The sequence below is a fragment of the Cyrtonyx montezumae genome, unplaced genomic scaffold, assembly GCF_038088225.1.
Source record: "Cyrtonyx montezumae isolate F1298 unplaced genomic scaffold, pur_monq_1.0 scaffold_8, whole genome shotgun sequence".
In the NCBI taxonomy this organism is placed as follows: domain Eukaryota; kingdom Metazoa; phylum Chordata; class Aves; order Galliformes; family Odontophoridae; genus Cyrtonyx; species Cyrtonyx montezumae.
In genome coordinates, this window is record NW_027072089.1 from 84,120,173 (window position 1) to 84,145,749 (window position 25,577).

At 42.3% G+C, this 25,577-nt stretch overlaps 1 protein-coding gene across 1 annotated transcript; it reads right to left on the bottom strand.

The window, feature by feature from the left end:
* Positions 1-285: 285 nt before the first annotated feature.
* CD83 (CD83 molecule) lies at positions 286-11,792 on the bottom strand. Its single transcript, XM_065751735.1, has 5 exons — positions 11,708-11,792; positions 11,447-11,577; positions 2,810-3,023; positions 2,616-2,719; positions 286-670 (listed from the first exon to the last, which is right to left on the bottom strand). The coding sequence occupies exons 1-5, from the start codon at positions 11,748-11,750 to the stop codon at positions 515-517; spliced, it is 648 nt and encodes a 215-aa protein (XP_065607807.1). The 5' UTR covers positions 11,751-11,792; the 3' UTR covers positions 286-514.
* Positions 11,793-25,577: the final 13,785 nt, after the last annotated feature.

Genomic DNA, 25,577 nt, shown 5'->3' on the forward strand with positions numbered 1-25,577 from the left:
TCACCAGCAGCACTGTGAAGGAGGTCACTTAATTTCAGACTTCAAAGTAACTCTTGACCTCTTCAGCCCACAATCACAAGACTTCTCACCCTTTCATCATGTGCCTGAGTTCGGCTTCTCTCATAGCCTTGTTTCACATAAACTACACACTGTTAACACCGACAGCTGGTGTTTCTTTGCCCCATCTTCTGTTCCTGTATCTTCACAGCTGGCTCAATACATCACAAAGATATAGATGGCCTGTTTCTTCCTTGGTCATTACTGCTGCAATTTGAATGCTTGTGTAGCTGCAATGGTAATTGTTAGCCACCTAGCACCAAGAAGTTACTGTAGTGAATAATGGTGCTTTTCGAAGGCTTGTCCAGAACAAGCACATCACTGACAGGTTATCCATACTGTCAGGCAGTCCTGAAGAGACCATATATCACCATTTCTTCCATCTCCATGTCACTCCACTATCCATCTCATGTCGAACGTTCACTGATGAGCCTACGGTGCCATCAACAGTGACAACTTAGATAGAACTTGAAGTAAGTCCACTTTTGCGTGTGCTGCCACTGTTTAAAACCTGGAACGTTGTCATTTCATGTGTGTTGATGAGAGTAAGAATGTGTTTTGAATCTCTTCTCTTTTTGTCACTGGGAGACATACTCTCTTTTCTTAGGCATGTCTAAAACAGAAAAATGGGAAAAAAATGGCTTAAAATTGAGAGTTCTTGTGTACAGCACATTTTCGAAGTTCAATAGTTTAACTCATTACATTTTTGAATTTATTTGTCAATATAACCATCCAGTATAAAAGAAAGGTGTTGCTTCTCTCCCAGTTAGTGAGATTTGGAGATCAAAAAGTCACAAAGAGAAATCTCTATTTAATTCAGATTTTAGTTGAAAGAGGTTTTGCATTGAATGCATTTGTACCTGACCTTAATACAGGCCAATCTCCAAAATATTTTCATGCTGTTGCCAAGGTGAAACCCCAGAACTGCCACCTATCTTAATGTCACTTCTGAACTGAGAAGAGATTAGGCACAGGGAGGACAAGGCAACCTGAAAGAACTTAACAGACGTTTTAAATAACGAAGCTCCTTTGTGAGAACAGGGCAATATTAAACATTGATGAAAGCTACACTGATGCCTGAAACTGGACTCTCACCCTGGAGTAAGACATGGGTCATCTCATCAGAATGGTTATCTTCTGATGTGGCTCTGTTTTTTTAACAGCACCACTAAAACTGGAATTTTTTTATCTCTGGGAATGGGAGGTTTCTTTTAGAGATCTGAAACTCTTTCAGGACACTGAGCAGAACAGAGGCATCTGTCTTCTATGAGTGATATCCTTGCTTTCATACTTTCATCCTAACAAATTCCTACAAGATTTATCTTGTCAAACTTTAGTCTGAACAGCACAAATTACTGGCAAGATTGTCAATCTAAAAAAGAGACAGGCATAAATTTAATTGCTCCCTGAAGGTACATGAAAAGCTGCATTTAGCTGCAGCTAATTAGATATTCTCCAATCAACAGTTACAATTCATCTGCTGATGAACAAAACAATAAGGCAGATATGAAATAGACAGCAAAAGTTAAATTTGGCGTTCCAAAATGTTGGGGTTGTTTTCTCTTTGTTTTTAACAATGTTGTCTGTAACTCTATCTCATAGCAATCCCATAGGAAGCAGGAGGGAGGAACAAGCTCATTGTTTAGAGATGCTGCTGGTCTTGCACTGCAATGACAGCCGAGGCTCATGATGACTCTAAGTCAAGAACTGCAAGCCTCCTGGGTTTTGTGCCTGGTTCACTGCTATCACAAACAGGCCACTGGTTTGCTTCTGTGAACCTCCTCTCTCCACATTCTTCAGAGCTACTAGTAAGAGGCTAGAAATAAAACCTCTAGGAGAAAGAAAGGGTATTTGTGTTGCACTGTATTCCTGTATTGTTTCTACACTGACTTTTCTGTATATTTGCCAAGCTAATCTAAGGCCTTGCTGAGCTATTAATGGTTTCCTTTACTTATAACATTACTGTTTCAATTCTCTTTAATAATTTTCCAGAGATCTTAAATGGAAGATTAAGAGCAAATAACCTGACAAAAATGCCCCTCTGGCATGGAGCTATCACTACCTCAGAGATATGGAAAATGAAGCAAAAAATAGGTGGACTTGAATTCATCAGTTGTTCTATCCTGCGATGCAATGCTATAGGTGGGATCTGGATCCCAGAAGCTTATGCTTCTGTTTGAGCACATCCTGCTCCCTAGTATCAGACAAAAAGGACTGTTGCACTCTTAACTCTTAAACCAAAGAACTCTTGCACTTGGAGTAACTGTAAGCAGAAATGAGCAGCAGGGAACAGGAAAATAAACGTCTGCTTTGAGTTAGGTCAGGTGGAATTAAATGTTTTATCTCTTTGGGGCTCCATCTCTATTATTTCCTCATTCACCTGAGTTTCCATCTGACTTTGAAAACAATATGTGATTATTTAAAAGATTTGGACATAAATCAGTATATTGGCCAACTTCTGAATGGCTCTGTTATGGTGGTGGAAGCAGAGAAAGTGAGTAGGGTATTTCTGGCCATTTGGGTTGGTTGATTTCCTCATGACAAAGGGAATTACTTACACAGGTAAAGAAGATGAGCAGCAAGTAAAAAATCCCAAGGCAAGTCAGCATGAAAAGCTCAGTTTTGTATTTTTTCAGTTTTTCATCTTCTATTCCAGGGCAACCTAAAATGTAAAATCAGGTGTTACGCTGTCTGGTGTCGGTAAGGTATTTTTAAACTGTTATCTTCATGAAATGCTAACAGAAAGTGATACCTGTTACTTTTAATGTGACAATGCCACTCAGGTTGCGGTCTCCTCTCTGTTCCCCCAGAGTGCACTTGTATGTGCCACTGTCTTGGCTGGTGGCATTTCTGATCCTCAGTTGAAGGGTGTTGTTGCAGAGCTCCAGGGAGCCTCCAAGTCCTTTTGGATAACGAGATTCCACATCAAGGACTTTCCATGCTATTCGGTCGCCAACTCCAGCCATCTGGGAAACACAAATATGTTTCTTGACTTGGGCAACATCATCCTAAATTTTAGGGGAGAGAGTTTTAAAGCCAGCTTATGACTGAAAATACAGAGGCTGAAGAGAGATGAAGAGAAAGAAGCTCAAGGCTTTCTAGTACATTCATGCTCTCTATCAAAAAGTTTTTGACTTTTTGTCTAAATAGACACAATATTAAAGGAAGTATAACCTGCCCCCAGAAAGCACAGTGCCTCTCTGGAGGAGCAGGAGTCCCTCCCTCCCTTCAACTCTCTGTTGGAACCAAAGAATACAAATTGCTTTGACTCATTTAGATTCACTTGCGTGAAGGTCACAAGCAGGTTTTTGGTGTGCTTTGGGAGCATTCATATGTTGAATTTCTTAATTGTAACCAGAAGAGCTACATTCCTTGGCACTGCAGAGAGGCTGCGGGAGGAATAAAGCATATTCCCAGTACAGCTTGTATGGTGGGGCGATAGGATGCGCTGGAAATGACAATTGGCTAGGAACCACAAAGAATGGAAGAACCCCTAACTTGATTTGAAAGATGGGAGAAGGGTTTGAATTAGTACATGTCCATTCCTATTCATCGATGTCTCCCTGGGACTCAAGGCAGTGTGCCCTCTGTGAAGGTTTCCTGAGAAATGAATTCAGGCTTTCTGTGGACCAGCAAAGCCAGAGCTAGCTCATAAAGTCCAAGGCTCAGCTTTGCAGCCAAATCTATCACTAATATGAGCCAAAGCTTTTTTAGTGTTATTTCTTATTTTATTCTAATAGACATATTTTAGGGCTGCATGTCAGTGCTTACATTCTATCGGTATAGCTACTGCATCAGTGTGCAACGGTTACACTGGAAGTTATTAAAAATAACACAACTGAGGCTAGGAGAATCTGTTTTCTCTTTCCTGTGTTTGCATGAGAAAAGCATACTCAGGGATCTGGAGAGAAATACAGGCCTGACACTGTCATACTTCAAAAATGGTATAAAATAAGTTGCAAGTTGGGGAACTTTTCAGGAACTGGGGATTCAGACAAAAGCACAACATATTCATTACTGTTAAGATCCGTTCTCAGAAAGTGTTTGGTTTTTTTTTTTGTTGGTTTTTTTTTGTTTGTTTGGTTTTTTTGGGGGGGCAGGGGGGGGGAGGGGGATGTATTTTTTAAGCGCATAGCTGAAACAGAGAGCAGTAAATCCCTGGGACTTTCCACACTTTACCCAGCAAGAGGGAAGAAAGTACCTTCTTCCTCTTAATCCCCCCGTAAATTTACCCCGGCTCCTCTTCCTTATTACGCTTGACCCCAAGCAGCTCAGGGACAAGCAGTGCCTATGGTAGCTTTCAGGCTGTCGGGACTCACTTTATTACAGGGATGGTGATAACTTCAGCCCCTGCATGCTGCCAGGATCTGCAGCCAAAGCAATCTGAGTACGTGGGCTGGGTTCAGCTCTGGTTACTCGTGGGTCAATAGCAGTTAAGTGGACAGAGTTGACCTCCCTCAGATCTCATTTTCACCACCTTCTCTTCTTTTGCCACCCCCCTTCCTCAGTGAAATGCAAAAATGCCCATAAGGCAATAAAGTGGACAAGCCTGCGTGCCCTATTTCATTTGTTTGTCGGTTGGTTGGTTTTCCCTCTTTTTTTTTTTTTTTATTTATTTGTTTGTTTGTTTGTTTAAAAATAATAGTAATTATAATTAATGGTAGCATGAATAATTGCTGTCCAAGGTAGTAAACAGTGCAGTGATTCTTGTGGCTGAGATCTGGGAATCAAAAAACACTTTGATCACTCTGTATGCAATTGTAATCACCACTGCTGGCGTAAGGGAGAAGTAAACCAAGTCCATGCATGCTATGATTCAACTTTATTATTTCAGGGGGCACTGAGCTTGGTTATTGCATCCAAAGCTTCTTGAGCTGCTCAGTTCTGGGACAATTCTGGTAACAAATACTGTGACAGTACCCTGGGGACCAGCTGGCCAGATGTAAGGCCAAGTCAAGCAAAGCCTGTGGAGCCATATGGACTACGCCTTTCCTGCAGAATAAGACAGTTACATGAGGGCCTCGTCTATTACTCGTGGGCTCCCTCACCTGGGCAGAAATCGGAGAGACCTGGATGAGGGGTCGCGACCCTTTGCCTTTTGCGAAGGAGGAGAACGGTTCATATGTGCGAAAGTAATTCTGGGACTGTGTACTGCTCCTTCTTCACTAAATCTCCCCTTCCCTTGGAGCAGAGGCAGGCGAGAACGGTGCTATTCAGAGCCCGGAACCTCTCTGCATTTCTGAGGCTACAGGGACACCTGGTGGCACTTCCCCAGCCCCTACAGGCAGCGCGGCCACTCCTGCTCAGAGTTCACTGCAGCCTCTCCGATGCTTGATCCAATGCAATCTCTGCTCCTGTCATCAAAAACCCACCAACCCTCCCTTTTAAATTCCACAAGCAGTGAGGAAATACACGAGCAAGTTTGCACAGGAAGGCCTCATGCTCCATCGTTTAAGAGGAAGCCCAAAACGTGTTCAGTACAGTCATCACTCTGCCTCTTACTCTATCCAAGCTAACTTCTTCCCCTAAAACCTAATCGAAATTATGAAAATGACAAAGTATTTGAAGTGCTGGTCAACCTCTCACCAGATAGAGCTCAGCTCCGGCACCTACAGTCACTCAGCACTAACCTATGCCAAGTCTACTCCAGGCGATAGCATGCCACATGGCAAAGGCCTGGGCTGTCACCTAATTAATTCCGCACAAGCATTGAGGGATCAAAGCAAACACTGTTGGTGTCAGTAATCCACTTGTGTAGGGTCTGTCTTATTGAATCCATGACAAAATGCTCTGTGTGTATTTTGCTTCCTTTCCAATTTGCTAGTTCTCCCTACTCACACCTCAAGCAGGAGAGGGAGCTGATCTTTTCCTGCTCCTGTATCTGCTGACAGTGCCTTTGCCAAAATGCAAAAGGCAAATCAAGAGTCACGCCGAGGGCGATATGAACGCTCCTGGCACTCATCGTCGCATTGACTGCTGTAGACTACTGAAGTGTAAGTTTTGCAGGGAAGTGAGAACCTGCAGGCAGGGAGCATCATTCTGCTGCATAAAACTCACCATTAAGAAAATTAAACGGCAAAAGGAATGTGAGCCTCTTTGTTCTGTCACGTACATCCTGGCCAGCAGCCATGTTTTCAGAAGTCAGCTAGGGGAGCTAAATCTGTTGTTTCTCATCACCTTCAAAGCAATGAGAAGAAATGCTTTCCTCAAGGGTTGACACTATCCAATACCTTCACTGATGACCTGGACACTGGGACAGAGCAGGTTTGCAGGTGACACAAAGCTGGGAGGAGTGGCTGAGACAGCAGATTGTGCCATCCAGAGGCTGGGGAAATGGGCAGCTAAAGTTCAGCTCAGGTACAAATAGATATTCAATTTAAAATTAAGAAAACCCTTTTTTTTTTATTGTGAGGGTGGTTGAAGACTGGTATAGGTTGCCCAGCGTGGGTGCAGCGTCTTCATCCTTTTAAATTTTTAAATCCCAACTGGGCACAGTCCTGAGCAACTTTGTCTGATTGCCTTGCTCAGTGAAAGTTACAGCACTTCCCAAAAGCTTGGATACATTTGGTCTAAAGAGGATATGATTTTCTTACGTGCATTCAGTGATGTGGTGGATGTCCTGCCCCTGGAGACTTTCAAGGAGAGGCTGGATAAGGCCCTGGGCAACCTGATCTAGCTGTGGTGTCCCTGCTCTTTGGGAGTTGGACTAGATGGCCTTCGGAGTTCCCTTCCAGCTCTAAGGATTCTATGATTATCTAGTCAGATGACTGATTCCTATGAGTTTCTCCTAGCCTGGAGCTTATTGGTAAGAGTGGTGAAAGTGTGGATATTCACATGGGATACTAATATTTTTAGATTTGATCAAAAATAATACCAAGATGATAAATTTCTGGTTTCTGTCTGGATGAACTATGACAAATAGGTAGAATAATGCCTCCAAAATTTAAGGGCTCTTCAGCAAATATTTCTTCTTCAGAGAACTTAAAAAGAAGATGAAAGAGGGATGAAGAGCCCTTCTCCCATTCTGAGCAGGCTGTCTTTTAGCTGTAGTTTTGAAAACTGCTGTAGCATTACATGGTTGTGCCACTAAACAGAGGCAATTCACCCGCACTGTAATGCTTTCACCTAACTAATTAATTAAAACTTAATTTTATCATGTACATGTGAGAGCAAGCTGGTTTCAAGTCACCTCATATTCTCCACTCTCATTAAATATCTTTTCTCATCACACCGTTCCCAGACTAAGGTGGTACTTTGGCCCCTAGGTAAATCAAACTGCCAATACAATCCACTTTTCCCATAAAAGCAAACTTTTATGTGAAACAAAATGGTTCAGGTCCAAAACCAATGCCAGCTTAAGAATGGAATGCATTAACATAAATCTTTTTTTTTTTTTTTTTTCCTGAGGGTAGGATGATTGTAAAAATAGTTTCGCGTAAAATTTTACCATGAATAAAGACCAGGTTTAAACGTTTAACTGCTAAAGAAATCTAAGTACTCTATATCCAGCCAGAAGGAATTTATTTTCTGAAGTAAAATATCTAGAATCCTGGTAGTGTCCAGCAACCAGTGTATAATGAATCACAACCGAGCTGAAACCACTTAATAGTGCATTTTGCAGCACTAAAGCACTCTCACATTTGATGAGAGCTGAAGGTGCATCCATATGGTGTTGTATAGAGATACCAATGTTAAACTTGAGGAATAGCACACACACACAAAAAATAAAAACACTCTACATAAACTGTGAGCAAATGTGAGTGAAGTCTGAGTGTGCTTTAGAAGGAAAACAAACACAAAAAGAACCCAACAGCCCAAAGCAAAGGCAAAGGAATCACATGAGGAGCATTATCTGGGCCTGGTCTGAAAAGTCCCTGACTCAGCCACAGAGCCTTTCTATTCATTAAGCTAAGGGCACAAAACAGTAGCTCATGTCAAGTGAAATAATTGTTTTGGTCATGAACACAACTCACTTTCTGTCTCAGTCATGAATGTGTTGGAGCCACTTGGAGCTAGATAGACATCTGAGCTTAACTGTGTTTCTTTGGGTATGTTACAAATTAGATCAGAGTAATTTGGAAAATATTTACCTCTGCTAATAAATAATATCTACACACATTTAGCAGAAGCAATTTCCTTTGAAAGAAGGTGAGACTAATATTACACATCTACAAGATCTACTTTTACTTTACAGTATGACTTCCTCCTCTAATTTTTGCAACAGTTTTATATTTTTCAGGGAAGTGTTATAAAGTTAACAGACTTCTCTCCACTGAGGTACAGCCTTCTCTCTTCTTTCTCAAAGTTTGTTTTAAATTAAGACTGTTCTGGCTATCAGATGAACAACGTAACTAAATATCCACCGGGACTTCATTTGTGTGTGCTTCAGCTTGATTTTCAAGCTGGATATAAAGTGATAATTACATGTTTTTATGAAGCGGTTCTCATTTTCAATGTACCATACAAAGACAAACTGTATTCAGCAGCACTGTGACGCAGAAAGGTAAGTGAAATTTCATTACCCAGATTCTTGTTTCATAGATGGGCCACGGAAATTCAAACCAGTCTTTCCATGGGCAATTGCCAGTGCCTGTGTGCTTATGCCCTGGTTTACAGACCTCAGTTGGAAAGAGACCGCGTTGCTCGTGGTTTTATGGCATATGGGTTGACCTGAGCCCCTAGGAGTGGACAACTCTTAATGGGCACCATTGGGATGAATGCACAGAATTATTCCCACACTTGATCCCATGCCTACAAACAATTCAGAACGACTTAAGGATACTTTTGGGTGTTGGACAGATGATACACACATGCCTATTTGCAGTATGAGACATAAGCAAAAGCGAAGAAATTGATGATTGCAGTGCTTCCCTTTTACTTTCAGCTGCAATTTGACACTAGAATATTAACTCCTTCAAACAATTTCTTCACACAGAACTGTAAAAGTAGGTACTAATTATTATTACTTTTTTAAGCAGACTACGGAAAACCATATAAAAGTATCCCTTAATTGGTCGAAGCACACAGAGGTGCCAGTGGGAAGGGGGGGTTTTCACCACGTGTTCACCCTGTGCAAGCAGCTGCATGTGCAGCACTGTAACGTTGTCGCCATAATTTTTTAAAGCAGCAGAAGCAAAGGTTAATTGCTTGCATTTATTGCACAGTTCAAAGCGACCTTACACAAAAGATTTAGCCTAACAGCTGTTTAAACTTTACAGTCTGAAATTTCATACCATTTGTTGAAATTACCTTTTAATTAGCCCTTTGAGGGTATATGTGGTGTTTATTGATTAATCCTTCAGCAGTTGTTTTTTAAATAACAGTTTAATTCTGTGTTGGGCAGCCTAGTTACACTCTGCCATTCCCCTGAGCTCCTGAAGTTTAGGATGGGGACAGGTAAACACAGAAAACTAGGGGACAACAAGCAGAGAGGATGGCAGAGCAGAGGGATCTGGGGGGCATACTTCAAGGCTGGGCTTTGCCACCTGATGATGCCCACTCAGCTAGCCCCACAAGTGGAATAAGCATCATTTCCCCACCACAAAATGGAGAGCAAATCACTTTTTTCTGTTGAGAGGTTTTTTTACATTGATGCTGTGCTTTCCTACTATGGCTGAGGCTGGGGTTTATATTAGCATCCCGAGGAGTGACATTAACTGCCCATTCCCACTTTCCATCTCTCCCCTGGGATGAATAACCACAGGGACATAATAACACAGTTGGTTGTATCGATCCCTGTGGATGGCAGCCACTGCAGATGACTACATTTTGTCAACACTTGTAGTTCTTATGCCAGTGCCAGCTGAGCAAAAAAGGCATGAGGTTTTATCATGTCTGATACTGAAAGGATTATCCTTTCCTGAGTAAAACAGATGAAATGATGAGGAGACCATGAAGGGAGAGGAGATTGGCAGGACAGAGGTCTGGTAGTGCCAGAGTGCTGCAAAGAGGAGGAGCACAGGAGAGAGGTGCCAAGGATGGGGCATACACAGCAGGAATCATCAAATATCATCTTCTCTTGCATGTGCAATGTGTTTGTGCACAGGTGGAGCTATAAAGAGCTATGTGACAACACAGAATTGGGCCTACAGGGTTTCATTATGCTTTTGGCTTTTAGCTTCTGTTTGCTGTCTGTCCCTCCTAGCTGCCACTGGGCCCTGAAGGATGTGCTTAGTGTTGCACTGCCATTCAGATGCATTGAAAGGTTCAGCTGCTAAAGTCCAATTACACAATTTATTCATTTACTGTGGGGGAATAATTTTAAAGCTGTATCTGACTGAACTGCTGGGGAAGCCAAGGCTGTGGCTTTATGTTCTGGCAGAGATAAATTAACAGTTCTTGCCCATCAAAAATAGCTGGGTTTGGTTTTGTTGCTTTTTTTCCCCCTCCTTCCACTGCTCTTCCATCATATGATAAAATAATTTAACTATCTCTGTAACCCACAAAATTGTTCTTCCCAGATTGATCTCCCAGTACTACAACAAGCAACAGGGAGCTGAATTAGCAGACAGCCAGAGAACTACTGAGACTGGCCCATGGCAAACAGCAGGAGTGCATGGTAGGGACGGAGGAGCGTGGCACAGCAAAGCCTTCCTTTTGCCTGGTAAGCATCACATACTGGTGTGCTGATATTTGAATACACAGTCCCTGTGAAGCAAGTCAATGGCCACTTCTTCAACCAGTGGACAACTCTGTCTCTCTTTCTGTGGGAAGTTTCATACTGAAAGTGGTAAATTGCACCTTCTGCTCATTAGCCAATGGATTCTTGTAGCTCTCCCACAGTCAGACAACAAGCAGTGTACTCTTGTTTTGGAGATGGCAGATAAGCCAGGGCAGCCAAGATGTGACTTAGTTTGCTACTACAAACAGTTGACTCAGAATTCATTGCTCTCTGTCTGTATTCTGTATATCCTTCCCTTATGTTCACCTTAACTAGCCAAGTCTTTCTAAGTAATTCCATATGTTTGTTTAGCTCTTCGATTGCAAACTAAAAATCAGCTCCTTTCTGGGGAAAGATTAACCAAGAGATGGCAGCGCTGTTGTTATAAGGTTTAAAGGTTTTTTTCTAAAGAAAAATCCTGGAAAGTCCTCTTTGAAGTGGTGTTTGGCAAGCTGCACACGGGACAGTCCCTGAATTCTGGTCCCTGCAGACTGTGAATAGTCACATTGAAAAGCAGGCCAAGAGCAATGCAAGGGTCATGTTCAAACGGCCTATCTACAATGACACAGAAACCATCTGTTCCCCATGATCAGCTCAGATGTTGCCTTATCTCTGCTGCACTGACAGAAGGGTGCCTTTTCATAAAATAGCCCATTCTGTACAAGAGAAACCAGTATCAAGTAGGAAAGCAAAGCAGAATACTCAGGTTACTTAGGCTTTGTTTCTTACTTTGTACCAAGACACTGCCTGGTAGGTGATCGAGGAATCCTGAAGAGCTTTACAGGGCAACAGAGCTTCTTCAGAGCAAGTCACAGCAACATCTGGGACAGCCACAGCAGCTCCAGTGATCAAGCTCCAAACTGCCGAGCACAGATACAAATTGTTTTTATAAGTGATCACCTAGGTAATCCTTTCTGTCTTCTCAAAACATATCCCCAACAAATAAGTATAAGTAATAATAATAATGAAAACGCAAGACTCCCTACTTACCATTGCACAGGGTGATGAGCAGAGCGTAGGCTGCTGAAGCCATGGGTATTGCTGCTTCAAATTACAGAGCAGCAACACAGTGCCTCTTTGCAGGACAGACTGTGAGAGCAGAATGAAACTGCTTCTGCTTCTAGGGTGATATTTCTGGACACTGACTGGGGAATCCCCCGGAGGTCTTACCTTGTGGTGCCCCATGTCACAGGGAAAATCCCCACGTATAGAAGCCACTGCTCCTCCCATCAGACAGTCAGGTCACTCCCATTTCTCCAACTGCCTGCACTGGTAGCACCTCACCTCCTTTATTCTTTCCCCCCTCCGCACTGATCTGAACAAAAATAAGGTTGATTGTGGGGTGCTGAGGTCAGCAAGAAGGGCATCAAGAATTGGGACTATAAGAACATCTTTTGTGACTGTCAAAAGGACAGGGGAAAGGGTTTTCCAACTTCCTGAAATCCCCTCTCAACCTTATTTCTGCAAATTTAAAAGAGCAGTGGCTGTGTAAAGGTTGACCACATGTGGTAGCATCTAAAGTCTCAGGTCACAACACCTGTAGGGCTCTGTTGCATAACTCAGCTAACCAGGAGTTTACTACCAAGGCTGAGCCATACAAACTATATTTCTGTAGTGATACACATGTAACTCCTCCCAGCATAGGCACTCGTGTTTTAGAAGAAGCAACATCACTTCCAGTGCATTCTGCCATCTTCAAAACCAAAAAGGGCAGCTCGAGTGACATAATTCTACCAAATTACATGCTGAAAAATTTCCTTATGAAAACAAATCAAGTCAGCTCCCAGCAGAGCAACTGCTTGGATATCCCCTTTAGATATCTGAAAAAAAAAATTAAAATTAAAACAACAAAGAAGTTATTTCCTCATAATCTGCAAGAGCTCTTTCTCCTTGGAGAATTTTTGAGGAAGTCTGAGGTTGATCACAGAAGCACTTACAAATCATGAAACTCTGAAAGCTGATGACATGTTATTTTTGGAAAAGAGTTCTGGCTGCTCTCTTTAGGCTACTGAGACCCAGCTGGTGAGAAGTCATTTAGGAGGCTTTTGATTAAATTTCATGGATGCATAGTGTATGGTCAGCCCCTTTTGAAACCAAGTTCCAGGACACCCTAAAGCCAAATCTCCCCTAGAAAGCTTTGTGAGGACAAGTCTGTTTGCAAAGTCCTCATCCTGCAAAAGTCCAACTCAGACCTGTAAACTCTGTGGGTGAGTAATGCTTTCAGAAACTCCAACATGGTCTATGAACAGGGGCCTCACTTTTGATATAGCCTTTTTAAAGCTTCTGTCTTCACTGACCAGCTTGATGCAGGCTCTGAGCTTTGTTCTTCTCTGAGTGTTTTCCTGTTTGCTTGAATCCAGTTCTTAGAAGACAGGTGCAGGTGAAATTTAAACTCTGATGGATTTTTGTAAAGGAAGAGAAATCCTGACATGCTTATTCCTTCTTGAAGTAATGGAGTCCTTGAGAAGAATACAGAAGTGAGGGTTGGAGTGGTTTTGCTGAGGGAAATCTTGGAGAGAAGAGAGTTCCAGTTAATCTATTTCCCATCTGTTCTTCATGAAAATGATGTCTCTCCTGCCACATGAGCCATTCACATCAAGCCTCTCTCCAAGCAGGGCAATAAGCTTTCACTCAAGTGCCTCGTTCCACAAGTCCTTCAGAGCTATGTATTCACTCTTTATAAATTTATCAAGAGCCACATACTTTCTCTACCTCTCCTCCCATCACAGGAAAACGGAGTAAACTAGAGCAAGCTGCTGCCCCTGCTATGGGTCAGCCCACAGTAATCCTTACCAAAATGACCTGACCAGATGCAGTTTAGAGGGGTTTGTGGCATGCTTAAAGTCTGAGGTCACGGGTCTGCCCACACAGAAGTGCAATAACAGGCAAGCATAAAAGGACAAGCTTTAGTTTGGTCTGGGAATTGTACAAGTGCACATACGCTTGCCAAGTGGAAGTTAAATTACATTCTTCCCCTGTCATTTAAAATATAGGAGTAAGAACTTTTAAAACACTTTTTCCCTCCAGGACAGGCACAGCTTCAAGCGAAACAACCCTTTTCCTCCAAAAGTATTAGCAAGCTCAGCTGCCATTCCACAGAATAGTATGTGAAGCTAGAGAGCGACACATGGAAAACAAAAACTGAAACTCCTTTTGCAGGGTGGAAGAGAAATCATTTAGCTTCTAAACTTTCCCTGACTGGGATTTTTCTTTAGGGAAACTTTGAATTGGGCTGTACTTTCCGTTCTAACTTTTAATAACTCACATGCTTTCAAAGAGCAAGCCTGTCCTCTCCAGAGACCTGGAAGAGCTCTGAGCTTCTCTCCGCTTGTGTTCAGTGGAAACAATGGGAGCTCAGCTGGACTGCTCTGGGTGCAGGAGTGAGGAGCAGTGCTTTTTTGTCAGGCTCCTCTGTGAGAAATAAATGCACGTCTTTGCAGGGCCCCCAGGAGTGGCATGGTTGTGTGACTAAGTAGAAGTTTACCATTAAATATGTTTTTCTGGGGAACTAATGAGATGCACATTCTTACATAGGTGCCTTATTGCCTCTTTCTCTCCTTCCCGCACCACATCACCTGCTACAACAGTAAGCCCTCGATCTCATCAAGCAAGAAGTAACATCTACTCTGCTGAGCCCAGAGCAAGGCACGTGATGACTGACATTAGCAAGCAACACATAAAGCTGCTGTGTTCTTCCTACCTTTCCTTCAGCAGGGGCACTCCTCTGGGTTTCTGACCCAGCTGCTGATTTTCATGAATTTCATAGGCACTTAATTCTCTTTGAGCCCCGATCCCTCCATCAGTTTGATAGAAAGCAGGTTCAGAACACACTGGCTGACAAACAGCCAGATGGCATGATCACAGAAATTTCATTCTCTGTGGGAAATGAGGCTAGAAGCATGAGGATGTGGGATGGATTCATGGGATAAGGTTAAGAAGTTAAGACTCAATATTTTTTTCAGTGTTGATGGAGTCTTGGGAATGCTGTTTGCAGAATCTGATTCCTTTTCCTCAAATCAGATAGGTACTGGCTCACTAAGACACTTGGTAGAGTGTTGATGTTATTTTTAATTCCAGTGTGTGACTGCAAAGGATATCTCAGATTCTTTCATACTTCATGTATTTACCTCTCAATGCTGGTGTTTACCAGGAGGTAAAGAATGCTCTTTCTGAGAGTTAAGTATGCTGGATATTCCCTTTCTTCTTAAAAAAACAAAGCTTACACCTTCTCAGAGTGCCCAGAGCCCTCCACAGTGAGGTTGAGGTTGAGACCTAGATGCCAAAACGGCATTTAGCATTTCTGTCAAGGCACAGATTGATCTGTACATTTTGATAATCAAAGCCCATTGTTCCTCTGCATTTAGGTTCCCATTTTGAACACTCTTCATCCATGTGCCTCACCTCTGTTTATGTAGCTAGTGAAGGAGGGGGGTAATTTATTTTATTATTATTGATCTACAGGGCGGCAGTAAAAAATGGTGATATCAGTTCAACAGACAAAAACAGGAAGGCTTTGATTTTATGTTTCAGCAGACAACTGTTCCTTTTAAAAATAGTGTGCGTGTAATGTGAGATCCTAGGCACTGTCAGTCACAGGAACAATGACAGAAGAATCCAGAGCAACAGATGAAGAGCAGCCACGAACTCTGAGGGGCCCAGCAGAGCTGCAGTCTCAGCATTTACTTTTCTGTCATCCTGGGATCTTGATGCTCACCATGCCAACAATTAAAAGCAACTGAGAGTTTCCAGATTGCAGCTAATGAGAGATGCATGAATTACTTATGAACTGGAGTCAGAAAGGTTTAAGGACAAAGTTCTCTTCTCTGCCCCTTCATGGCAGGTGTTGATTCAGACTCTGCTTTGCTGTTTAAAAAGTGGCAGTCTAACAGTATGGAAAAACTAAAACAGTGAGCCTGTGATCTGCTGTGTGGCTCAGGGCTTTGCACTGCAGATTGTCCTCTACTGCCAGTTGAATAAATAACCCCAAATTAGTTACAAAGAAATGGCCACTCTTCTGAAATCCATGGACTTTGGAGTGCACAATCTGATGTGTGTCAGCCTTGTTCATCGAAGAAGAGATCAAGCATACTCATGTAGAAATTGAAATGTGACACATAATGCAGACACAAAATTGAAATATTAAAAACCAGAAACTGTTGGCCTGGGAGCATAGGAATTGCCTTTAACAAAATGAGAGCAAGAACTTACCCTGGGTCTATACACTGAGCATGTACTGAAGCTTCACCTAGTCCACCACCTTTTCTTCAACAACAACCAGCAGAGAGCTACTGTATGGCCTAGCAGGACAAGGTGCTGCATTCAGACTGCAGCATCTGCTGGAATTGTACACTGAAATATCTTTTCTGGTAGGCTCCTTGGTCTCTTTTATCATCACTTTGCCAGATAGTGTCTCTGTCACCAGGACTAGGGACACCTTGGACCAAGGTTTACAAATTTTGGTAGACCTTCCACATGGGGTCATCTTCACAGGCTATTCCAGGAGGTAAGGAGCAGGTTTATCATCTGCTGTCTCCAGCAAATCTTGCAAGTTGTTGTGGTGAAGTTATGCCAGACCCTCAGCAGAAGCCACTTTTGCACTTTGCCTTTGCTGTGAGTGCAGTGAATTGGGATGACCAGGCACTCCATGGCTGTACATGAAACTCCTCCTCCATGAATCACAGCCTGATCTGAGAGGTACCAAAATTGTTGTAGGGAGAAAATTCCAGGATTGTCTCACCTGAATTTTGGCCAGAATTCAAAGTTTTCTGACTAAAGTCAATTATCTTGGTGTCCTATAAATAAGGGTTCTAAGCTTCTTGAGCTCCCAAGGACCACAGCAGGATGTGACCCTTAATCTCCCTGACCTGTGATGACTCTCAGGCTTCTTGAGGTACACTGCTGATAGATGTTGAAGAAGAGAAGCCCTTTTGGGGCAGATCCTGACCTCTGATGAGAGCTCACTAAAGGAATGATGAGTAATTCACCCGAGGAGAAGGTCCTCAAGTGCATGTCTGAATTTAGAAGCCTCCCTTTCAATATTTGAGTATTGGTTTCAAGCAAACCTTGTTGCTCTCAACATTTTAGCTGTCACTACATTTAATTGTAGTAAATACCATTGAATCTATGTGTTAAATTGGCTAATGAGTAAGTGCTGATTAAGTGCTACTAAGAGTAGACATACAATATAACCTGTGATTTACTGTAAAAATGTTAATGAAAACTAAGTAGCTGCTAAAAGCTGTGTAAAAGTCAGTCCATGACACAAAAGTAGTCCCCATACAGTCCCAGCCCTGTAGACCTCCTTCTTGGACTCTGCTGCTCTTGGCCATGACTATTTTAGCAGAATTCTAACATTCATCTGGTCTGCCCCCAGAACATGTTACAGAAATATTTACTCCTACTGATACTCCCCTCTTGTTTCCCTTCCCTTTATGTCCCCACTGATCACCGATGTTATAGGACCTACTGGAAGAGAATTAAGGATCCTAGTGAGTCACTCTATACCCCTAGCCAATTTATGGCCCAGTAGGTATATAGGTCACAAAATTCTTCTCAGAGTAAGGTTATGAGCGAACCACAGGGTGCTTAGACCATTGGGCAGCAGCCAGGGACCTGATCATGCACACAGTTTGCGTCAGGCTGAAGACCTTCTCCAGAACTTTGCATGGGTTTATTTTTCGTAATACCTTCCCCATCTGAGGTCTCAGTGAGTCATGGGACTTCCTGATAAACTTCCCCCACCATCCCCAGCAGCAGAAAGAGGAACCCTGGTGGTGTGGATCCTGGTGACAACAGGCCTGTATCCATTTCCTTTTCCTTTCATGTCTCCCAGTATGACATCACTGAGCAGGTCCACTGACTTCCCAGATACTCTCAGAGAGGCATGCTCCATATCCCACTCTGGATCCCTATACATACGTTCCTGACCATTTGACCTTGATCTTCCCATCTTCTCCCCTCTGTTGTCCCCACTTGGCTTTCCCCAGGTCATTCACAGAGCGTAAGATCAGTGGAAGGATATACTGAGACTGCAAAAGAATGCTGGCCTAGGCTGAATACATGTAAGGCATCTCACCCCTGCTATGTGTAAAAACTTTATGACTCGATGACTTGATGCTCGGCTTAACATGAGCTGGCAGTGTGCCCAGGTGGCCAAGAAGGCCAACAGTATCCTGGCCTGTATTAGAAATAGTGTAGCCAGCAGGAGCAGGGAGGTGATCATCCCTCTGTACTCAGCTCTGGTACGGCCGCACCTCGAGTACTGTGTTCAGTTTTGGGCCCCTCACTACAAGAAGGACATTGAGGCCCTGGAGCGTGTTCAGAGAAAGGCAACAAAACTGGTGAGGGGTCTGGAGCACAAGTCTTATGAGGAGCGGCTGAGGGAGTTGGGATTGTTTAGTCTGGAGAAGAGGAGGCTCAGAGGAGACCTTATTGCACTCTACCACTTCCTGAAGGGGGGTTGTGGTGAGGAGGGGGTGGGCCTCTTCTCCCTGATAAATAACGACAGGACGAGAGGGAATGGCCACAAGTTGCGCCGGGGAAGATTTAGATTAGACCTGAGGAAACATTTCTTTTCTGAAAGAGTGGTCAGGCACTGGAATGGCCTGCCTAGGGAGGTGGTTGAGGCACCATCCCTAGCGCTGTTCAAGAAGCGTTTAGATGAGGTGCTAAAGGACTTAATTTAGTAGTTGGGTAGAGATAGTGATAGGAGGATGGTTGGACTAGATGATCTTATAGGTCCTTTCCAACCTTATGAACTTATGAACTTATGAACTTATGAACTTATGAAAATCATTTATCCTGCTGTTATTCATGACAACTTTCCTTTTGGTCTTTCCAAAGTCTTTTTCCTTAGACAAAGGCTTAGAGCAAATGTAAACATATTATGTTTAAATAGTCACCATGCAAACATTCTAGCCTTTGGATATCCATTTTATCTTTAACAAGCTTGTCTGTTACTGTATAATTCTGTTGTAGATGTTTGTTTTGGGTGTTTCTTTTTTGGCCTGTGTTCCTTAGGCAAGACTGTTGAATCTAAGTATGGTCACTGTTACAGAGAGTTTCCTTGGAACCAGATTCTGCATGTTGTTCAGGGCTGATATAAATGTTTTGTCTCTTATCTTCATACAGCAACACTGGTTTTTGATTTATTGTTTTTGTTTTCTCTTTCAGCTTCATCAATCTCTGACGTGATGTTTGCCTAGTACTCACTTGGAGAATTAGTACTGTTACCTTTCTTGCCCTTTCAGGAGCTCTGGTCTCCCTCAGCATGTAACTGATGCAGACATTTGATCTAACTTTGATAAAGCACATTTATTAGGGATGGAATGTCTGGCTACACAGATTCTGTGCTGCTTGTAAACACAACTAGCTCGCTACTTTGATTTGACACAGCGCTTTCTCTAATATATGGTACTCTTTCTCTACTACTGTTGTATCCTGTGTTCCATTATTGTTATTCACCAGAGGATAAGGCTTTCCTGACTTCTTGCACTGAGTATCTGCTGTCCTGAATCTATTTTAGCACTTGACAGATTCTCCCTACCTTCAATTAAAAAGTTTTCCTAACACCTTCTTAAGTGTCATCTCTGACCTCATTTTAGTTTGCCTGAATCCAACTACATAAGTTTTCTCATCTTCTAATAAGTTCAGCTCCCTTGTCTTCAACCATATCGTAATCAGTCATTGAGAATTTGTCTCCTTCATTTGCTCTGCTCAACATACTGAAGGCATTCCAGCTGAAGGTACTGTGGAGCTCCTGGCCTCCAACTCACACTCTGGCTGCATGCGTTTTGCCTCCAGAAACCCTCTCTTCCATATGTCACTGCTCTGTACTCCGTGTCCAAAGCTCCCCTTGAGCCTTCCCCAAGAGCTTGCCCAGATATTCCATACCATCCAGCGAGCAGACACTGCACTCAGATAGCAGCCCTTTCTGGTATCACAAACCCACAAGGATATATGCCTGATAAAGCACGTGTTCTTCTATTACTGTATTTTCCTGAATACTGGGATCTGAAGAAGAATCTCAGTGCAAAAGCATATGAGATATCATGCTGTGGGATCATTTGAGCCCTCCATTGGACAAGGGTTCTGTCCACAAAGCCTTCTTCTACTTCAGCAGCAAGGGGGCTAATAAGTCTACCACTGGGTAGGACTGCCCAGTGGTGTTCTTAAAGGGATTGTCAGTACATATGTCTGTTACCCATAACAATTTTAGTCCAGATTCATGGACTCATGTACTAGGAATTTGGGCTAATAACCTTGGATATGCATACATATTACCTATGTACTGCATAAATAATACTTTACAGTGCTCAATGAAGCAAACTGATAATTTTTTTTCTCACTCACTCTACTACAACCCATCTGGTGCCTTAGTTTGCCTGTCTCCTTGTTTGAGGTATTGTTATCACTCTTTGAGTCATCTGTTCCAGGAGCTGTGGATAGAGTGCATGAGACCTTAACCATAACACCCTCTAGACCTTAATCACCTCCCCTCTAGCAGAACTGCTTTCACATCAACCAGGTCTGGGCACTTCCCAGCACCACATGTTTTTACCAGCTGTGACTGTACAGTGATTTTTGGATTCTCTCTTGCGTCTTTTCACTCACAGCGAGAGAGGAAAAAGTAAGAACCAAAACCACAGTATAAGAGGGACCAGGAAAATATAGCAAGGGAGCATGCTCATCTGCATTCTCATGAAGTCCTGGAAGCCTCTTTGCCCAAGACAGGAGGATACAGGGCGCTCCTAGACCTTTAATCACATAGCCTCTCTCAATCCTTCAGCCTAAGTCTCTGCACAAGAGCTGTTGTCAGCAAAATTTTAAGTAACCATGCTGATGCGTATAAGAGATGGAAAGGGGAAGCACTGTTTTGTGAGGGGGAGGCTAAGGAAACAGGTGACGTGTGGAGGGAGGATGAGCAGTGAGAAATGGAGAAATGAAAAATAGAAAGTTTTCGCTAGAGCTGTGACAAAAATGGGCTCAGCTAAGTGTAATGGAACAAGACAGCAGAGTGGGTAGAGATGATTTTGTGGTCTTTTGAGAGAGGAAGTAGTGACACATATGTGAAGATAGTAAAATAACCTATGTCGTGACACTCCCAGTTCTTAAGCTCTGAAGGTTTATGCTCTGGGGGTTTATGCTGAGAGCATTTTATGATGTTGCTGGTCCAAGATGCCTAGCCAGTGCCACAGATTACTGCCCCAGTGCTGTCTCATCAGAAATGGAGATGTGTCCACACTGTAGGCACCAGATTTATATAGTGACAAGTTGGTGACTGTGGCTCATTCAGGTCACTTCGAAGAGGACTGTGTGATCAAGGGCTCTTGTTTATATCCCTATCAGATTTAGTGCAACTGGTCACTAGCTGAGGTCCCGAACCTCTCAAGCCATCATACCCTAAGCAAAAAAGTGCCAAGGGTTGCCAAGAGAGCGCTATAAGAGTCTGGACAATATTTTAGCCAGTTTACTTGTATTTAGGCCTCCTTTCATGTACTTGTCACAAGTTCATATGTCACTCTAGCTTGCAGAAGGTATTGGAGAAGATTTGAAAAAGCCCCATAAGTTTGTTTTTCAGTTCTGTTGTTTTTCGTCTGTATGGTGAGTAGCCCAGGCAAGTCATAGCCAATTGACACATTTTGGAAAACAGTACTTGTAGTTTTACAATGGCCACCAGGGTACATCAAGGACCAGCAACTCCTTCAAAACTGGTCAGCAATCCCAAGCCCAGCAGGGCAGGGTCTATCCCACCATCTCAGTCAGAAGTCAAGGCCAGAGGTACTAGGACAGCCCTAGCCCCTGGCACCTCTCTAGGACAAGCCAGACATGGGCTCAGCTAGTGGCCAAGAAGGGCAGAGCTGTCAGGAGTTGAAGGTCAGCACTGCTGTGATATTGCTGGTGCAGGGGCTGCCAGCCCCAGGAAATAAAATTGGGCGCAGGGCCAAGGGAAGGTTTGGTGGAGCCCACAGAAGTAGGGAAGGTGGTGATGCTCTTAGAAACATGACAATGGTGCTGATCAAGGCTGCTCTTCATAATCTCTGCTCGCATACAGTAATCATAAAGAAAACTCTGCTCCAGCAAACAGGTGAGTAGCAAAACAAAGCTGAATCCATTCTCAGAAAAACTCAAGATTGCTTCCTTGCTGAGTGTGAATTCCCCACTAAGAAGACAAAAAGATCCCAACTCTTCACTTGGTGCCAGCTCTGAGTCTGGAGATTTGCTTTAGCTCTGACTACATCTACCCCAGCATGTGGTAAGATGAGCTGCTCCTAAACAGCAAGTGGTCCCATGAGAGTCGTGACCAATGGCTCCTGCTTAGTTAAATAATCAACCATTTAATAAAGGGTGAGCTTCTACATCTTTCCTTCCATGGGGAGCATTATTGCATTATTTTCCTCTCCTTGGCCACTTATTTCTTCAAAACCGGTAGAAATTTAATATTTTTAAAACTTTTCTTCCTTTATTAATGATACCTGGAATTGCCCAATGGATTAAAAAGTAATTAGAAACTTCTAAATGGTTGTACAGATGTTGATAGAGACACCAAGCATTAATGGAATTAGGAAAGCACTCATCTGATAGCAACACAGGGTGAAAACAACCTGCATGTAGTTACTAGTTTGAGGATTATATTGCATTTCTACATAAGTCTGCCTCTAACAGCTAGAGAGATAAAGTAGCTCAGAAAGAAGTGTTGTTGCTCCATCACTTTGACTTCATGCTTTGGTGGCCTTCTCTGGGTAGGAGTGATTGCAGGGCCAGGACTCAGCAGGAGAGCTTGCATAAATATTTTTCAGAGAAAAAAAGTTTGGCTTCACACATTGCAATGCAGATATTGGAATGCAGCAATCATCTTCCTTCCCCTCCATTTTTTTAAATTAACCCCCCACTCAATCTCCCTACTTTCCTTATTAGCCTTTCCCTTCTTGTACTTCGAGACTTGAAGGAACAGAAGTTGCTTCTTTTACCAATGCTGAACTTCTCATTAGAAAATAGTATTACTGTTTTTATGTGGTATCTGATTCTCAGAGAAATTCAAGCTTTATATACAAAGTTTTGTGAATAATTGCTCCTTAGTACTGCTTAAAACACAATAACTTCTACATTTGATATTGATTTGAACTTTTACTTATTTTTGAAAAGGAACAGATGCTGCTTGTGTGTGTGTGTTTTTCATGAGGCAGATTAAACATACTCCAGAGAGCACACACCTGAGCCAAAGGTTAAGCTTTCTCAGCATGCTAGCCAGCTACAAGCTGCTCTGTGGTTTTTCAATTTTGATAATGAAGGCTTATAAAGAGGATTATTTAAAAAAAAAAAAACTTTTTATTTATTTTTATATAAAGTTTTACAAACTACTGAAATATATGTTTGGATTTTTTTTTCCTTTGGTGTCCTGCAAAGGATAACATCTGTTTTTCTACCTACAGTACTATTTAATTTGGAAAATCCCAAGTCTTCCAATAAATTAGTCTGGCAGCTTTCACTGCAGGTTTACAAGTTGAGTGGTTTCCAGTACCAGTCATGCCTGCAGTTCTGCCGTTCTGAGAATCCTATTTCTCTCAAGACTTGAGCTTCCTTCCAATTAAAGTCTGAAATGGTTGCCATGTCTTTGGGTCACCGTACTCTTATTGAAAAACACCTCATTTGATTAATCTCACTGACAATGCATTTTAAAATGAGGGTATTCATGCCCAGGACAAGCACACCATTTATTCCATGGATGGCTTTGTTAACCCAGAGATTTGTGTCAGTTATGTCAGGGTAAATCATCTCTTCAGAATGTTCCGTGCTCACCCTAAGCAGTGTAGTAAAAACAGGTTGGTGAAATAAAAACAGTAATCTGTCACCACGTATGTCTTGGAGGAATTACTGAAAAGCTCATTGTGTTCCTTCCTCAGCCTCTGAATCCATCTGGGTATTACAATTTAGAATGCGTATTTCAAAAGCAGAAGAGAAATCAATGTCGCATGAGTGCTTAAAATGTCAGACACCCAAACAAGCAGCGGATGTGTCATTTGTTGATGATTTTTACTTAGAGATTATTCTTAACTGTAAACTGTATCTTAAGCTAAAAATTTAGTTTGCTCATCTTCAGGAAGGGCTTAAGCAGTTTTTCTGAGGGATGAAAGAAAATAGTACATTTTTCCTAGAAGAGCTTTTCATTGCCATTCATCCAAAAACAGAGCAATTGTTGTACGAGTGATTTTTTTAAATGAAGGTTGAGGCATAACAATTCATGACAATTCTGGCTGCCCATGTTCTCAGGTGAGGATGTTGCATTTGTTTCCTAGCTATCTTATGTGGCCACCCAAAATGGCAGCTTCCCTAGGCAGAAAAAACAAACAAACAAACAAACAAACAAAAAACCACTTTAAAATACCACAATAATTTCAGTACCAAATTTCACCGATTTCATGTGCCACATGGACTGAGACATTTCTTACTTACTGTCAAATTTTCTCTTGATGGCTCTGAATGATGAATGGCAAAAACAAGAGGTCCTAGAAGGAAATCTACTCTACCAGAATTCTAAACCAACTCTGTAAAGCATATTCAGCCTGAAGAAATTGATGGAGCTGATATTTTTCAGAAGCCCTTGGTTTTCTTTCATGTACAGCTTCTAAATACAGATCTGTAATATATTTCTGATGCATTTGAAAGATCTAATTTTCTCCTGAGATGACTTCTTAACTTTTTCAACCACCTTCACCCTCTCTACCTACTTGTCCAGATATTTTACCTTTCAAAATCTTTGAATCAAGTAAGTTATCTTTGTAAAATGTTTGGTTGAGCAGTTATAGATTACAAAAGTTTGCGTTTGGAGTTCTTCATCTGGTAGAGAAGAGAGCGGGACCAGGCAGCCAGTGAAAAGGGTCCAAGTATCTCTAATCTCCTTTTATTCCCTCTTATTTTCTGTCATTCTGGACTTCAAAATGTATATCACAGAGATTTTCTTATTTTACATTTCTGACTTCCTATTCTGAAGATCTCAACAGTTATGGTTGCTCTAGGATTCCCTGAGATGACTTTTGAGTGTACACCATTCCTCAGTTTTTATTAACAAATGATGTGAGAGAAAGCAGTAAGAACAGTGTTGGGATAGCAGTCCAAATTTTGTTCAGTTACTGTTTTTCAGTTACTCTGGGTATAAAATGTGAAAATGTATAGTAGTGAACAAACAGGTTTTGTTTCAATGTATTGCCCAGTATAGAAGTGAATACTGAACCGACAGAAAGGACAGGTTGTGAATTTTCACTGTTTTTTTGAGACTTCCGTGGGATTTTATCTTCCACCAGGTTTCATTATCACATGAGCTAACAAAGTAACCAGCCTTCCTAGGGCTGTCCATATCGTAGAATCGACAAGGTTGAAAAAGACCTCCAAGATCACCCAATCCAACCACCACCTACCACCAATATTTCCACACTAAACCATGTCCATCAGTACATTTAAATGTTTCTTTCACACCTCCAAAGACTGTGACTCAACCACCTCCCTGGGCAACCTGTTCCAATGCCTGACCACTCTTTTTCAGATAATCATTTTTTCCTAATATTCAACTTGAACTTCCCCTGGTGCAACTTGAGACCATTCCCCCTCCATAACCTCCTTTCAGGTAGTTGTAGAGAGCATTACTACCTCTGTGTGTAGTGCACCACAATCTCTGTGGGACCAAATGCAATAATATGTGGATTATGTATTTCAAAGAAGGAAAAGGGAGATGGGGTGGAGGGCTGAAGGGGTGGAATTCTGGCAGAAGCACACATGGACAGAGCTCCCAGTAGTCCATTTCAGAACAGGCCAATGCCAGATGTGTGTTCGTGATTCATTTGCATTTGCTCACTTTCATCATGGC